Source organism: Pagrus pagrus, assembly GCF_965226575.1.
Source record: "Pagrus pagrus genome assembly, chromosome: 5".
NCBI classification, from domain to species: domain Eukaryota; kingdom Metazoa; phylum Chordata; class Actinopteri; order Spariformes; family Sparidae; genus Pagrus; species Pagrus pagrus.
In genome coordinates, this window is record NC_140189.1 from 26,760,724 (window position 1) to 26,776,388 (window position 15,665).

At 42.5% G+C, this 15,665-nt stretch overlaps 1 protein-coding gene across 4 annotated transcripts; it reads right to left on the reverse strand.

The window, feature by feature from the left end:
- Nucleotides 1-483: 483 nt before the first annotated feature.
- ganabb (glucosidase II alpha subunit b) lies at nt 484-14,887 on the reverse strand. Of its 4 annotated transcripts, none has more exons than XM_084353925.1 (25): nt 14,815-14,887; nt 13,874-13,975; nt 13,232-13,340; nt 12,783-12,910; nt 11,187-11,366; nt 10,957-11,022; nt 8,447-8,504; nt 8,249-8,330; nt 8,004-8,100; nt 7,701-7,881; nt 7,452-7,605; nt 6,926-7,161; nt 6,670-6,796; nt 6,424-6,503; nt 5,971-6,111; nt 5,531-5,627; nt 5,138-5,239; nt 4,785-5,028; nt 4,505-4,569; nt 4,079-4,155; nt 3,895-3,969; nt 3,650-3,763; nt 3,408-3,517; nt 3,184-3,284; nt 484-1,999 (listed from the first exon to the last, which is right to left on the reverse strand). In XM_084353925.1, exons 1-25 carry the CDS (start codon nt 14,832-14,834, stop codon nt 1,890-1,892), a joined length of 2,856 nt encoding a protein of 951 aa, XP_084210051.1. In that variant the 5' UTR covers nt 14,835-14,887; the 3' UTR covers nt 484-1,889. The 4 variants fall into 4 exon arrangements, with proteins under 4 accessions (XP_084210051.1, XP_084210052.1, XP_084210053.1 ...); XM_084353926.1 differs by having other exon boundaries at nt 14,801-14,842; XM_084353927.1 differs by lacking the exon at nt 14,815-14,887 and adding an exon at nt 14,577-14,606.
- Nucleotides 14,888-15,665: the final 778 nt, after the last annotated feature.

Here is a 15,665-nt window from a genome sequence, read left to right on the forward strand (position 1 = left end):
TATTACCTCCTGAGATGTGACTGTGACAAATGTCTAGAAAACACAATCCTACTGTACCCACTCAGTATTTATATTAATAGTTTTGTTATCTCAGAAGTTAATGTTCAAATACAGATTAAGAAAAATTAAGTCTCTGTGGTTAAAATGTAGTTTAACGAACTGATCAATAAACTGCACCTTGAAAGATTTGGTTTGTAGATGAAGAGGACAGACTTAAAACATTGATGATCACCATATGGAAGTTATATTGTCTCTTCCACCACTTAATTTGACTAAGCAGAGCTGGCTATAGTTAGTGTGTGATCTGTATTTACTACATCGTGTTTTTTTTGGTTCCCAGACTTTTTAAACATACTGTAAGCCACAAAAGATGCACATGAAACGGCTGCAAATGAGGACTCGTTAAGTGTTTAAAATATGAATACAGACAACAGACGTCTCATTAATGAGAGAAACGTAGTAAGGAAGGAACTCTTAACGTAATCCAATCAAAACCAAACACTTCTTTCACATTTGGTCAACTTTATTTTCACTTGGTCTCATCTTTTAGTAATACATCTGACAACTTTGACAGCTGAAGTCTTTTTCCTTCACTTCCGTTTTCCACCAATTCAAGCCATCACCAACAAAACTGAAGCAACATGTACATTTATAATCATAAAAACAATCAAGGAGACAAACTCATAGAACAACAAAACTCCTAAAAGGCCCAATGATTTGACTTGTCAGGACTCCAGAGTCTCCAGAGAATCATTTGAAAGTTCACGACTGCTCGGTGTCATTAAGGATTTACTTTCGTATAAACCAGCAGAAATGGATATCTGCTACTGAAACGCCTTTCAAGAATTAAATCTGACCTGTTCGTTAAGCTCCAAACGACACTCCAGAAATTCTAGACAGTCCCGACATCTAGTAAACACATGAAAATCTAAACATCTTTTAAGTTTTTACTTCCTCAAGTGCATTAAAAATAATCTAGTAAACGACGCTGAGAAAAAGGACTCGATAAAAGAAAGAAAGCACATCGACAGGATGATCCACAAACACCAGTGGTTTAGTCCCCTGAAGAGATTCCCCAGTTGCCAAGTTTCTTCCAAAGAATAGCTGAAAATCCCCTCTCGGTGCAGCAGTTAACCGACCTGATCTCCCACTGTGAAGCGATGATAATGAATCAAACTCATCACCGACGTTCTCTGGGAGAGGCTAAACAGGAATTAACGTGCCGTGACGATTTTCTTTTCATTTTGTGGCAGAGCCGCAGGATGAATTGATTGTTGGGCAAGCTCTCCCCAAATATATGAAATGTGGCAGAAGTAAAGACGGTCGAGCTCTCAGCTGATTGAAGTGCTTTGTTTACAGAGGGGATGGAATGATTTTTATCAGAAACAGATCGAGGGAATCACCAGCAGGTGGAGCATGTGCTTTGAATGTGAACCTTCATTTTCAAATCACAGTGATCTTTCTTCGGAGGGAGACAGGATGGACGATTAAAAAAAAAAAAACAAAGAGTGTGAATGTTTTCTCCTCAACCCCGCAGATTCGTTACAATGACGTGATTTGAGTTGCTCAGTTGCCATCTATCTGAATAACCTGACAAACAGAATTATCTATCTAGCAGTAACCATTCTTGTTAGGTTTTACAGTGTGACTGAACATAAGAAGGACATGGCAGAGACGTTACGTGGCTCAGCTCGACTAACAGGTCTACATGGGTTTATGCACGTGTGTGTGTTTTAATGTGTTTATGTTCTTTATTTTCCACGGTGGCTATCCTGTTGTCTTTGCTTTAGTTAGTCGTAGGCATCAGCCCTCCTTTCTCGCCCTCTCTGTTCAGTCCAGTTCAGTCATTTCCTCCTCCTGCTCCTCCTCATTGTCTCCCATCTCCATGGTTACTGAAGTGTGACAGACCAGTCGACCCCTGCGTTCATGCCGGGCTTGCGGAGCGTCAACATGGACATTGAGGCGTCGAATTCAAACTCCACCTGGCTCTCCTGACCACCTGCAGGACAGAAGAAGAGACAGTCAGTGAGAGAGAGAAGAGTGTGAATCTCATCTCAGACAAGAATCAGAAAATCTCACACTCAGGATCAGTGTTGGGGGTAATCACTTTTCAGGAGTCATTACTTTGTTGTGGTAACGGATAACGTAACACGTTGGTTTTGCAATTAAAGTAATACGTATTTTAGTTACGTTTTCAAATAAGTAATCCGTCACTGTAAGGCTGAAGATATACTTGCAGCCAGATGTCTGCGTGAATATGTGGTTCAACAGCCAGTGTGTCTCCGGCCTTGCGAGTTTCACTGCATTTCCCGGTTTCTTTTGTTTCCACTAAAAACAAAGACAAATCACTGATGCATTTGCACCGTTTGTGTTTCTCTCCTACGTCTTGGCAAGCGTAAGCAGCCACCTGTGGATGTGTAAGTGCGGCTGTGTAGCCTACGTGAGCCTGCGTTTCTTGTTTTCAAAGAGGCAGCCCCATAAAATGTATCCCTCGGCTAAGTTTGCTGTCTGATTGTTGGCAGCCAAAAAGCAGCTGTTACACGCCAGGTATTCTTGGTTTCAGTTTCCTTTCATGAATATTTAGCGATTTGTTCGTTTTCATTTCAGTTGAAAGGCAAAAAAAAGACCAGTAGTCCTGATGCTGAATAAAGAAAGAAATTCAAAGACATTTTCTAACAAACCTTCACACTTGAACTTCTCCAAACCTGGGGGGCTCAAGTGCTTACAAAGTTCAGTCGTCCACACAAAATGGCTTAATTTAAAACACATTCAGTGTTATACCTCGAGGTTATACCTGATCTGGCAGCAGTTGACTTGTTCGTACATGAACAGTTAAAAATAAAGTAACATGAGACGCCGTGATAATATTCATGAGTAATAAATCATCCGGCTCTCCTTTTCCTATGACCTGTATGAACACTATTTACATTAGCACAAAGAGAGGCACAGATGCACTTCCACACTGCTTTAGTCACTGTAAAAAGAGAAGATTAAAAACTATTTCTACATTCGTTTCTTAAACTTTGTTCACATGAATTCGATTTAAGTTAATGGGAAGATTGTTCAATTGTATTCAATACTATCTAATGTCAGCTCAAACCTACTGAGCAGCATTCAGTCTATGGCTCAAAATAAATCAACCTGTGAGCATGGACATGAGACAGATGTTGCTATGTCACTCACCAGCAGTCTTAAGGGTAACCTTGCTGGGCTTACTGGCTCCCAGTATGATAATGCGTTCGATCCAGGAGCGGGTAGAAAACTGGGAATCCAGAGCCATGTTACTGTGGACCAGGCAGAGACATGGATTTAATATTTAAGAGGTTTACAAAATTAAAATTATACAGTAACACTATAATAACAGAGGCAGGTTTTCTGAACTGAGACAGAGATTATTCATCACTCACACAGAGGAGAGGATGTTTTTGGCGAAGGAAAGCTTCCTGAGGATGAACTCCTTCTTTTCATAGTTGAAGGTGTGGCCATCGTCTATGTAGAGCTCGCCCTCTGCAGTTCTCTGTCAGACAAAAAAAAAAAAAAGAAAGGTCAGAACTTCCTGTAAGACAATTGCACTTGCAAACATATCAAGATAGCAGTGGGTGATGGTTGGCTCTTGTAGCCGTCATAATGGTTTGTACAATTGAGTTACCTGGGAGTTAAGAGCCACGTGTAGAGTGTAGGGATCGTGCTCCATGCAGGTGGAAGACCTGCGAACTCGTAGCTTCCTGGGAATAATGGAGCCGCCACGCTGGAACACAGGGATCTTAAAGAAAGAGAGAGGTCCATATTAAAACAAGAGGAACAGTAAAAACTATGAAAGAATGTGGAAGGCCTCGAACTGAAGGAGTTTGTGATTGTAGGTAAAATCAGTGAACGGGCATCTTAGTGTCTTACGGAGCTCATGGTGACAGGAATGTAAAGGTTCTGGGCTCCATTGTGCTTCTGGAAGGTGTGGACATCAAACCAAAGCTGAGGAACACACAAACACATGTTACGAAAAGGTTTCATCAAGACAAAGAACTCCTGAGTGTGCAGTCATGTTACTGACACAGAAAGATGAGTAACTGTGTTCTCTTACCTCGTCTTTGCCAGGCAGGTAGGCGGTGACTCCCCTGGCTCCCTCCTCAGTAACCGGGTGCACCAACAAGTCTCTCCCTGCAGGACAGTTGAGTCACGTCAGCGAGTCTGATACTCGTTTCGAATCACTCCTGCCTCACTGATGCCTGATAGTCAAGTTTTTATTCTAGTTTGTCCGCTTCTAACTCGGCTGTTCCCACGATAAACAGACATGATCCACACCCAACACATGTCATTATTGTTTCACAACAATAACTGCAGTCCAACAGATTTGGAGAACTCGGCTGAGATTTTGCATTTAATTAAATTGATATTTGGAGCCAGTTTGAACATCAGACATTGAGGTTTTTAAGTAGATTCGTATCTAAAGTCATAAACAGATCTCTTGGAACAAAGCACATTGAAGTTTTAATGTTCTGTGTCTCACCGATCAAGAACTCGTCATCGATAGCAAAAGTAGCAGGATCCTGAGGATACTCCACCCACAGAGGTCTGCAACAGAGATACAAGTGTCAGCTGAGTGACATGAATGCACAACATTTTTATATGTATGAAAAGGGTTAATGTGAGGATATTCACAATTCTCCCAATTTTGGTAATCGGGAGACGAGCAGTAAAATCTTATATTCTCCCGTTCCCACTCAACACCACAGGAAAGACAACATGAAAGAGACACAAACACAAATGGTGTTTCCTCGAGTCCTCACCTCATGATGGGCTGTCCAGTCTGGTGTGCTTGGTAGAACTGCTGGTACCAGTAAGGCAGGAGGGTGTAGCGCTGGCGCACCACATCACGGATCAGGGCTGTGTTTTCAGGACCAAACAGCCAGGGCTCACGGCGGGGTGTGTCCAGGTGAGCGTGGGCCCTGAAGAACGGCTGGTACGCCCCGGTTTGGTACCAACGCACCAGCAGCTCAGTGCTGGGAGACTTGAAGAAACCACCGACGTCAGCTGTGAGACAGACGGGGTCAGTGTTAAGAGTTAGAGTCAACAAGTTAAAGAGGGAAATGATGCATATTCTTAACTTCTAGCGGTGTAACAGCAGACTGATCACACTCACCACCACAGAAAGAGATGCCAACCAGGCCCAGGCTCAGACACATGGGGATGGAGATTTTCAGATGCTCCCACTCAGCAGCGTTATCTCCGGTCCACACAGCACCTACAGACACAAACACACTTCAACACACTTGGTCCTGCACTAAAGTAACCTGACACAATTGGTTTCTAGCACATAACCAAACAGACTTAGAGTTCAAATCACTACAGGATCTCAATTTCTTCTCAACTTATCTTACTTCAATTGTAATTCTATCTATATAGGCACTGTTTTTTGTATTTACTTCTTACACACTTTATATTTTGTATATTTCACTAATATTTAATATTCCATTGTCTTTATCCTCATGAAAACCTACTCGTTACCGGTTGTATTGAAGAACCAAAGGTTTACCGTAGCGCTGTGACCCAGCAAAGAAGGCTCTGGTCAGGACAAATGGTCGCTCGACTCCTCCTGACCTCTGGATCAGACCCTCCGCCGTGGCCATTTGCTGCAGGTTGTACACAGGATAATCATTGAAGCAGAGGAGGTATTTCTATGCAAATCATCTGATCTTTTAGAGGATATTTTGTTTCTCTTTCAAAGCAATTTGTGAGCTCTGTGTGTGATCATATCACTAAGATTATTTAAGTTTACTAGACTAAGATTATGTTGAAGGGCTGCTGTGTCATTTTGTTTTGCTAATACTTCATAATTTGTGTTTTACTGGTTTCTGCTTGGTGAACGCATAAATACTCAACCAGACCAAAAAACAACAAAGTCTGAAATAAAAATATTGAACAGAAAGCTTTGTTTTTTTCACACAAAGAAGCAGACGACCTGTGTGCACTCACCACATAGAAGCCATACAGGTTGTGGACGTCGCGGTGCTCCCAGGCTCCGTGCATGGCGTCCTTGTGCATGGTGACCTCTGGCCCATTAAAGACTGACGGCTCATTCATGTCGTTCCACGTATACAGGTTCTCCATGGAACCCTGGAGAGCAGACAGGGATTGTGGATATCAGTCTCAATGCCTGACTAATTACATTACGAATAAATAAAAATTCAAAATAAAAAATAAATATGTTCCAATAGCATGAAATCTGTAGAGTTACTAGTTACTAAAGTTTTTAATTCAATGTAGTGGAGTAAAAAAGTTAAATATTTGTCTCCAAAATGTAGCAGAGTGGAAGTATAAAGTAGCAGAAAAAGGAATTACTCAAGTATAGTAGAAGTATTTCAAAACTGTACTTAAGTACAGTTCTTGAGTAAATGTAGGTACATTCCATCGCTGCTTGAGACTCACCTCATACTGATCGTAGGCGAACATGCTGGCCCACCAGGCCCTCATGTCTGCACGGGTGAAATCTGGATAGCCGGCACTACCTGAAAAGATGTCATGTGAAAGGGAAGTAAGAGTTGTGTGTCTTGTTAGACTGAAGATCTCTGCACACCGAGAAACAATTTTTCCTCAGTGAAGATCCAGTTCAAAAAAGTATATTCAGGGATACATTTTCTACACATTGATGTTGAGTTGTCAGTCGTCTCTTACCAGGCCAGCACCAGCCCTCGTAGTCTGCCCCATCTTTATTCTTGATATAGAAACTCCGAGAGCGGATTTCATTGTGGATCTTGTAGTTGCTGTCTACTTTGATATGAGGGTCCACAATGGCAACCATCTGTAAAAACAACGAAACAAAAATAAGTAGAAAGTAAATGTTATTCTTTTATTATTTCAGGTAAAGTGAGATGATATCAGCAGAATAGACACTGAAGAACCCATGGAGTTGTGGATCCTAACATTATACCTTGCGTTTCTTGTCCACCAGACCCTGCAGCATCTCCTTTGGTGATGCAAACTTGTGTGGATCCCAGGTGAAGTAGCGCTTGCCATCCGTGTGCTCGATGTCGAGCCAGATGAAGTCATAGGGGATGTCGTGCTCGTCAAAGCCTGCATCCACCGTCTGCACGTCCTCCTGGTCGTTGTAGTTCCAGCGGCACTGGTGGTAGCCCAGAGCAGAGAGGGGAGGGAACGACTGGGTGCCTGATGGACGACATGAGGAGAAAAGCTGAATGATGGGATACTTCTATCAGGTATAAAACATGTTCAAACTTTATCTTGACTTTAGCATCCTAGTCAGAGTCACAAGATTCAGGTAGAAGCTACCAAAGTACTAAGAGATGAACACAGAAACTTTCTCTCTGATCTCCTGCACAGACAAACAAGAACAGCACAGTTTGACTCAGAGTGGCCAAAAGTGCCAATGTCCTAGAAAAACATGGGAAAGAAAGCATTATACGTTCATATGAATGGCAAGTTGTCCATCTTCCTACCTGTGAGGGAGGCATACTGAGAGAAGATGTCTTTGGGTGTTGGTCCAAGCATAATGAAGACGTCGATGATGCCGCTTTCAGAGATCCAACGCACATCTGTCTGTGGCGTCTCACTGGAGCCCTGCACATAATCCAGCATTTTCCCAAACACAGTCTGGAGAGAGAGGAAAGTATGTGAGTGATGGACTGGGCCGGCTATTTGTGACAAAAACAGTTCAAGGAACTCAGGTGGAAGAAGAAGAGATGTACCTTTCCAGCTGTGTTGGAGCTGATATCCACCCAGGTCTCAGCAGCATTGAGCCAGAAGATGCCCGTGGTCCGCTGGGCGTTGTGGGCCAACATGACAGGGACAGCGCCGTAAAGGGCCATGGGGTTATAAAGCTCGTACTGGAACACATCCAGGTTGTAGAGCCGATATGGATCACCATTACTGAAACAGAAGAACACTTACTCAGGCTTGATTCAATGAAGACTGTAGAGAGGACTACACTCTACGAACCCCTCAAATTTTTTCATTTTGTATGCGAGATACGACTTGCTCTTGACACTCACTCTGTTGTTTTGAGTCTGAGGGTGTCTGCGTGTTCTGGGATGCCGTAGACGTGCTCAACCCCCGGCAACGAAAAGTCTAAACTAACAGCAGAAGGACCTGTGAGGAGAGAGAAACCCATGATCAGTTCATCATCAAAATGGAGAGAAAAAGCCACGTTACACACAAGACTTATTTCAGAGATGATACAAAAACACATTTCAGTTAAAATGAACCGTGACTGATAATATACGTAAGTAGGACTTACCACTAGGTTTACTATCTGCATGAGATTTAAACGATTCCTCCCACATCCCATCTTCTACTTTCTCTTCCTCTTCTTTTGCTGTCTGGCAGGCGAACAGGAGGAACAGACACATCATTTACAAGGGAAGAATAAGGCTGAGAACGTAGAAATGTAAAATATAGAGGAACGGAAAAGAAAGTGTATTTCAGAGTGTTGTACCTCGGCCTGATTTGCCGGTTCAGCCTCCTCTTTCTTCTCGCCCTCTGGGTCTGCCTGACTGCTCCATGGGAAAAAGAACGGAGGGGGAAGGGGACACAGGAAAAAGAAAGAAATGTCACCTTGGCATAGTCATGCTATCTTGTGACGACTAACAAAATGTGGGGAGTATAGTTAAACTATGATAAAAAGGAAAAGGACGTACAAACAGGGAGGTTGGTGAATGCCCCCCGACTCCAAAATGACAACTAAAAAATATACTACATGGTCTTAAATTACTTTAATGACAAAAGGGACTGAGCAACTCCCTACCTTGTGGCTATTTAAAGCTAGGCATTATGGGACAGGACCTCTTGAGGCTGCGACACGTAACACCCACAATGCTCCTTACAGAATCAAGTGCTACCCAGTGGATTCCCCGTATAACATGATGTAATGGTGGCCATGGCATTGCACCAAAGACCCACTCAAACAAGCCTTCAACCGACTAAAGTTTGGTGCAGGATCTGCAGCAGGCAACGCACATGCAAGAGGCAGTGGAGCCGAAATGGGTTTTCGAAAGCTTGTTATGCCGTATTCATATTAAAGCGGAAAAACAAGGCTCCTGTGTCACATGTTCTGTGTTGCAGGATTCTTGGGGCAGACTCGCAATCAACAATTTTAGACAAGGGACAAAAACCTTGCTGCAAAACCAAAGATATATTTTGTCCTTATTCCATACACTCTTCCTCCTCGTCACATCCTGGCGCCTACATTACCGACAAACCAGCAATGAAGAAGATCAGCTGTAGATTTATTTGTGTTATGCTATTCACAGCTAACCTCAAGGAGAGATGAGAAACGGGCTGCAGAGGGCCCAATCCCAATGTCCCCGCTAAAACCTTAAGCCCTGAGCCCCTCGTGGACTTAGCTGACGTCAACTGCTAAGTGTCTGAGTGAGAGAGTCTTCAAGGGGCTGAAATGGTATAAAAGGAATGGGACAGCATTCAGACATTTCGCTTTACCTTGTAGGCCCTAAAGATCCCTGCTAGGGCTGCAACTAACAATTATTTTCATTATTGATTAATATTTTTATCATTTTCATGATAAATCATGACAAAATTTCACGATAGTAAAAAAAAGATACTCTTCACATTTCCCAGAGACCAAAGTGACATCTTCAAATTCCTTCTTATATCCAACCAACGATCCAGAACTAAAAAAAGACTCTTCATTTAGATGCTCTGATGAAGGCTCACAGGCCAAAGCATTAACATGTTGGTTGACATGGCTAGAATAAATTGCTAAGACTGAGATTTGTCAAATCTGTCCTGAAGATTTGTGTGTGTTACCTTTACACCTTTGGGTATTCAGCAGTTGGGACGTATGACTTTAGTTTAGCACCACAAAAAAAAAAAAAGGCTGGTAAGGAACATCCTCTCAAACAATAAAAGTAGCAAATCCTGACATTTAAGAAGCTGGAACCAGGACGTGTTTGACATTTTTGCTTGAAAAGTTACTGAAATGACTATTACTGATACTCAAACTGTGTTTTTGTAACAAACCTGGAAACAAATGGCTCATACTTTCCCCAAGAAACGTTTTCAGTTTTGTCTCAATATGACTCACTAACACTGCTCATTAATTTAGCTGCCCTCCATCTTAAATTGCAGCCACACCACATAAATCAGTGTGGGATGGTCACAATACACCACATACACACACACACAACAACATGGAAGGCTCCTACAGAACCTGTTTTTCCGCAGTAATGACAGAACGGTCAGCAGAAAAATGTCCCAATTTAGAGAATTATTACCTCGAAAACTGGAACGCAAACTAAAGCATAACCACAAAGAGAGATGTTGCTGTCCGGTTTGGGAACTGGGCTTCTTTGTCTGAAAATTAGACACAAACTAGCTGGTAGGAGGCAGACTACGTGTGTGAAGACAGAAAAGCTTTGGGTTTATGAACCTTCTGCGACTAACTAGCATTATTTTTCATCTACCGCGGTTAGCTCTCACTGGAAACTGAGCAAGCGTGACGAATCATTTCAGTTAACATAACTGTTCCTAGAAACAGTCAGTCATGCAGCTACAGTGTTAGATCTGCTCTACGGAGATGATTTAGTTAATCAGACGCTGATCGGACAAAACAGTGGTGCACAGTTAAATCACTGGTAGGCACAGCGGACCCTACATCATTGGGTTGTATGTGTTTTTTCATGATCAGGATGATTTTTTCTTTGTTTCATGAAATAAGACAAAAAAAATCAAACACCTAAGTGGCTATTATTGTTTAAATGATCCTTTGAAAACATGAGGATGACAACAAGGGGCCGGACTGACCCCTTAATTCTGGTTCGAATTAAACACAGACATGCACACACACACTCACCCACGCCCCTCTCTCACTCTCAGTCACATTTATTTCAGGGTGCTTGGTGTGATGGGAGTCCCTACACTTTTTTGACACTATTGGCAGCATTAGCACAAGGAACAGAATACACACTTACAAATCTTAAGGGTCTTTACCTAGAGAATACCCTCTTGATATTATCCCACACGCTAGCCACTGTGCTAGTTACTTTATAGGAGAAACTAGGATGATAGGGGAGAAGAGGACAGAACAACGAGTCAGAGACAATACTCAAAAAACAAACCATTTCATGGGAACAAAAATAGAAAATCATCCACTGAGTGAGGACGTGGATTAAAAGAGACGGCTGGCATTTGGAAATGTGTGTGCATGCGCGGCTTCTCACGTGTCCTTGCGCATCCTCAGGTGCTCGAAGGCCAGCAGGCCGCGAGAGTTCAGCGACATCAACACGTCTCGCCCTTCCATGATGTCCAGCCGGAATGGCCGGGCGCTGACGATGACCCTCTGAGACTCCGCCCCCAGGGACAGCACAACACCGTTCTCGTCCTGAGACAAGAGAGACAGGCTGGGGCCGAGAGAGAGAGGAAGGGGAGAGGAGGTTAAAGAGGATTTAGTTTGAAAAACTGAATTATTATCTACTCACTATCTGCTCCAAACTTAGAAGCTCATTTCAAATGTTGAGTTTGGCTTCACAAGAATTTAATAAAAGGTAAACCGACAGCATTTCTGAGAGATGAAGCCAGAAAGCAATTATCTTAAAAGGCTGGCTCTTTTTCAAATGGGCTCCTCCGTTTCACTGGACGAATTTATAAGTTTCAGTTCTTACAGTCGTGTTACCTTGTCTTGTTCCTTGACCTACAGTAGAAAATGGCCATTTTTCTTTTCCTACTTGAGATCCGTTTGTTTGAGACACATTTTTACGCAACACGTCTTTGTCACAGCAGATATTCTGACCAATCGCAGTAGGAAAAGCACAGGTGTTCTTGTTATTTTTTCTTGTTGTTGCGGTGTGTCCAGTAGCTGTTCAACTAAGCAAATCAGTGCACGAGAAGAGAAGTGGAAAAAGAGCCTGTTGCCATAGTATCCATGATTTTTTTCCCTCCCAACTACATTAATGAGACATATTATTGATTAGAAGCGACTATATCAGCGAGAGCGGTGTGCAAAAATTCTGCTTTATGTCGGTTTGGTTTCCCTTCGGTTTGGTTTCTTCTCACACAGATGCAGGAAGTATGAGCTAGTTGGCGCTGTGCTTTAGCCTTTGCGGCGTGTTCAACTGCAGCTTTTAGGCTGAGAGGCGATGCAACAGTCAGCTCTGACTGTATCCCACCAGTTCTCTGATGTTGGTTTGGTGTGTCTGGGCCCGAAAGATGTCTGCTGCGAGAAAAACCCATATTATTTTTCTCTTTCTCTATTTAAAACACAAAAAAGTTCCCATTTTTTCCTTGTGAAAACAATTTTTTGGGAGTTTTTTTCTATCCAAATGTAGTTTTCTGGATATATTAGTGATTCTGGGCTAAATTAATAAAACTGACTAGGGCTGCAACCAACATTGTCAATCAATGTGCTGTTTTTTTCATTATTAAAATCAATTAGTTTGGTTTAAGATGTCAGAACGGTGAAAAAGTACGATCAATGTTTCTCAAAGCTCAAGATGACGTCCTCAAACTTCCTGTTTGGTCCAAAAATCCAAAGATATTCAGATTACAGTCATAGAGGAGTCAAGAAACCAGAAAATATTCACATTTATGAAGCTGGAATCAGAGAACCTTTTCCTTAAACTTGATGAGTCAATTATCAAAATAGTTGGCAGTTTATTTAATAGTTGAAAAATAATCAAATAGTTGCTGCTCTAAAACTGACACACGCAACTGTCAGGACTGCACACAGAAAAGACCTGCCATTTCAGTTTGACATATCAAAACCTACACCCAGCCACCCACCACCGCCGTACTTTTACTAGCACCCTTGGGAGACTTACGGCTCAGTAGGTGGCTCCCTGATGAGCACATCTGGGACCTCATAGCGAGGCTTCAGTGGCTTCAGCTCGTTAATCTTCACCCTCGTTATGTTTCCCTGGAGACGGTAGAGCTCGAGCAGCAGACGCACCTGAGAGGCATACACAGAAAGAGGGGTGAGAGGGGGATAAAGGAGAAGCAACGGAGAGTACATAGGAATTTCATTGTGATCTCAAACACGGCAGCAGAGATCGGCACATGGGTTCAGCCAAGGGCTAGGATTTTTTTAGCATTACACTTTGTTTGCCATATTAGGCATTTGGTTTTGATACCACAAAGAAGGGAAGCTGTTAACTTGTGCTTTCACGACAGCTGTTCGTGTATGCTCACTGAAATGTGGGAACAGACTTATATGGCCATAATCATAAAGACGTAGTGTTAATAAGGAGTTAGTTCTCCATGTGTGATTTACCTTGTTGTTGTCATTGATGAGCTGTAAGGTGAGTCTGGTGTTGGTCAGCTCCATGGTCTCCAGCAGGGCTCGATAGGGAGACTCGCCTTGCTTCAGAGCTCGCTGACGCCTGTTTAACGTTTGATAGCAAGAGTGGACACCAGTGATACATCAATACCTGAATGCTTTTCTTTGACTAACACTAAATTTTAAAAAGGTCCCATATTGTAGAAATTTAGATTTCCAGTCTTCTTTATAACATAAAAAGGAGGTCTAGCTGCTATTTAAATACTGTGAACGGATCAAAACACTCCGTCTACAAGAAATGCACACAGCCATATACAGAAAATGTTCACTTAAGAGTTGGAGCAGAAACACAGTAGGCGGTGCTTGCTCAGGCCTGTAAGAGCTGACCAATCTGAGCAGACTGGGCTTTTAAGGAGGGGGCCTTAAAGAGACAGTAGCTTAAATGAAGCGTTCAGACAAAGGGTGAATAAATGTGCTGCAGCAATGGACGGCATGATAAGAACAATGTGTTCGTTTCTGCCCTGAGGCATGTTTTAAGTGGATACCCAAAAATATTAACCTGAAAATGTGCATAATATGGGACCTTGAGAGGAAGTAAATGTATTATTTTTCCATATTTTTCTGTTGCGCACTCACTTGCAGAAGGCACTCTGGTCACAGGTCTTGAAGTTGCCCTTGTCTACAGCCCATGTCCCACCGAGGCACACGGCCAGCCAGAGCAGCAAGACAGACGCCATCCTACAGAGAAAATCAAGGAGACAACCCAAGTTCAAGATGGTTCAGACCGACCACCTCTCCAGTTCATTGACGCATACATGGTTGAGTAATCGCCAAAGAGGCCCCCGGTCAAACTATAGCACGTATACAGGGGTTAAACTTAAACCGACACACCCGGACTTTGATCTCTGCGTGGTGGTAAAATGTGTCCTCAAATGTGAAGCCAGCGCCAGAAAATGTCACAGGCAGCTAAACCCATTTCCCGTTTCCTCATCCTGCTGCAGCCACACGGTATTCAAATATTAAACTTGTTTTTCATGTCAGAGCGGACGTGTAAGGACTTATTTCTAGCCGTCATACTCCTGTCAAAGCTGTGCGATGTGATGTGTTTGAACTGATGCCAGGAGACAGCATTAACTAGCTAACGTATCAGCTAGCTAATGTGGGCTACAGTTAGCTAGCATTCAGTCGGAAATCTGGTCAAATACAGGAGGAAATGGGCACACATGATTCATTTGAGAATGATAATGTATTAGTCCTTTACAGACGGACTTATTCTTGTTCGTTTGACAGCATTGTTATCGTTTATCACATCTTCGGATAGGGAGGATGTCGAGCTAACCTTGCTGACAGCGGTAACGGAACAGGGAGCCTGTCAAGCCGCTAATTCAATTGGGGGGTGATCTCGACTTTTCCATAATGATTTTCCGTTGCGGCCATTAAAGCTTGAAACAGTAACTTTGCCCAAACGCCCACTGAGTGTGCACCCACAGCGATAACCTCTGGCCTCTCACACACTGATGATAAATCAAATAAATGATAAAAATTCACAATGAAACTGCGGACCTGCTTTGTCTTACCTCTCAGTGAAGGCGGCCATCTTGACTATGTTCCCGTTTGACTCCGCCCATTTCACTCCGCAACAAAGATCGTTAAAAAGTAAGATTCTCAACCGGCCGCAACATTTTCAGAAAAAAATGATCTCTCTAAAACCTTTAAATGTGAATTAAATCATCCAGATTACAACATTTACTTTATGTAGTTTTATTTTCTTTCTTCATAATGACGTTATCTTGTTATCAGATGGGGGATAAAGGGAGGATTTATGTGAACTTCGTATGAATATTCATCCTCTCAGGCACGGACACGTCATCGCCGAGCTCCAGTCAGTGAAGTGCACACATTTGTCCTGGACTGATTTCCAACCAATGCAACGTAGAAGTGGTGGGAACACGTGTACAGTCTAATGCAATGCAATGCAATGCAATGCAATGCAATGCAATGAATAAGCCCTGCAATAAATCTGAAGAATATTTTAAAATATTAGTCCTATTTTGTCCTTCCTAATTATGACCAAGGGTGTTTCCATTATTCTGTCCAAACCCTCAGTGGTTTACAACCCCCAGGGTAAGGACTCGGGTTGATAACGGGCTGCAAGCTCATTACCAGGATGTAAAATACAGAAAAGACAGATTCTCTTACACATTATTGTGCTTATTTTGTAGTATTTTCTTATGAACTATGGTATAGTTTTACTTTTCGAAAAACCTCTGAGGTTTATTCAAATGCAACTGGCTCGGAGGAAGATACAGTTCCCAGCAATTTAGATCTTAGTGTTAAAGTATTAAGGAATAACAAACAAAAGAGGTTGGAAACCACTGCCTTAGAGGATTTACAGGCTGCACATTTAAACAGGCTCTGATCACTTGAA

Excerpts from the sequence above, each read along its gene's own strand:
- ganabb (XM_084353925.1), bottom strand. The coding sequence starts at position 14,834 with ATGGCCGCCTTCACTGAGAG. Across the intron at positions 8,505-10,956 it reads ATCAAGAGGGTATTCTCTAG|TCAGGCAGACCCAGAGGGCG; the intron begins GTAAAGACCCTT and ends CCCATGGAGCAG. Across the intron at positions 4,156-4,504 it reads CGATGACGAGTTCTTGATCG|GGAGAGACTTGTTGGTGCAC; the intron begins GTGAGACACAGA and ends ACTGTCCTGCAG.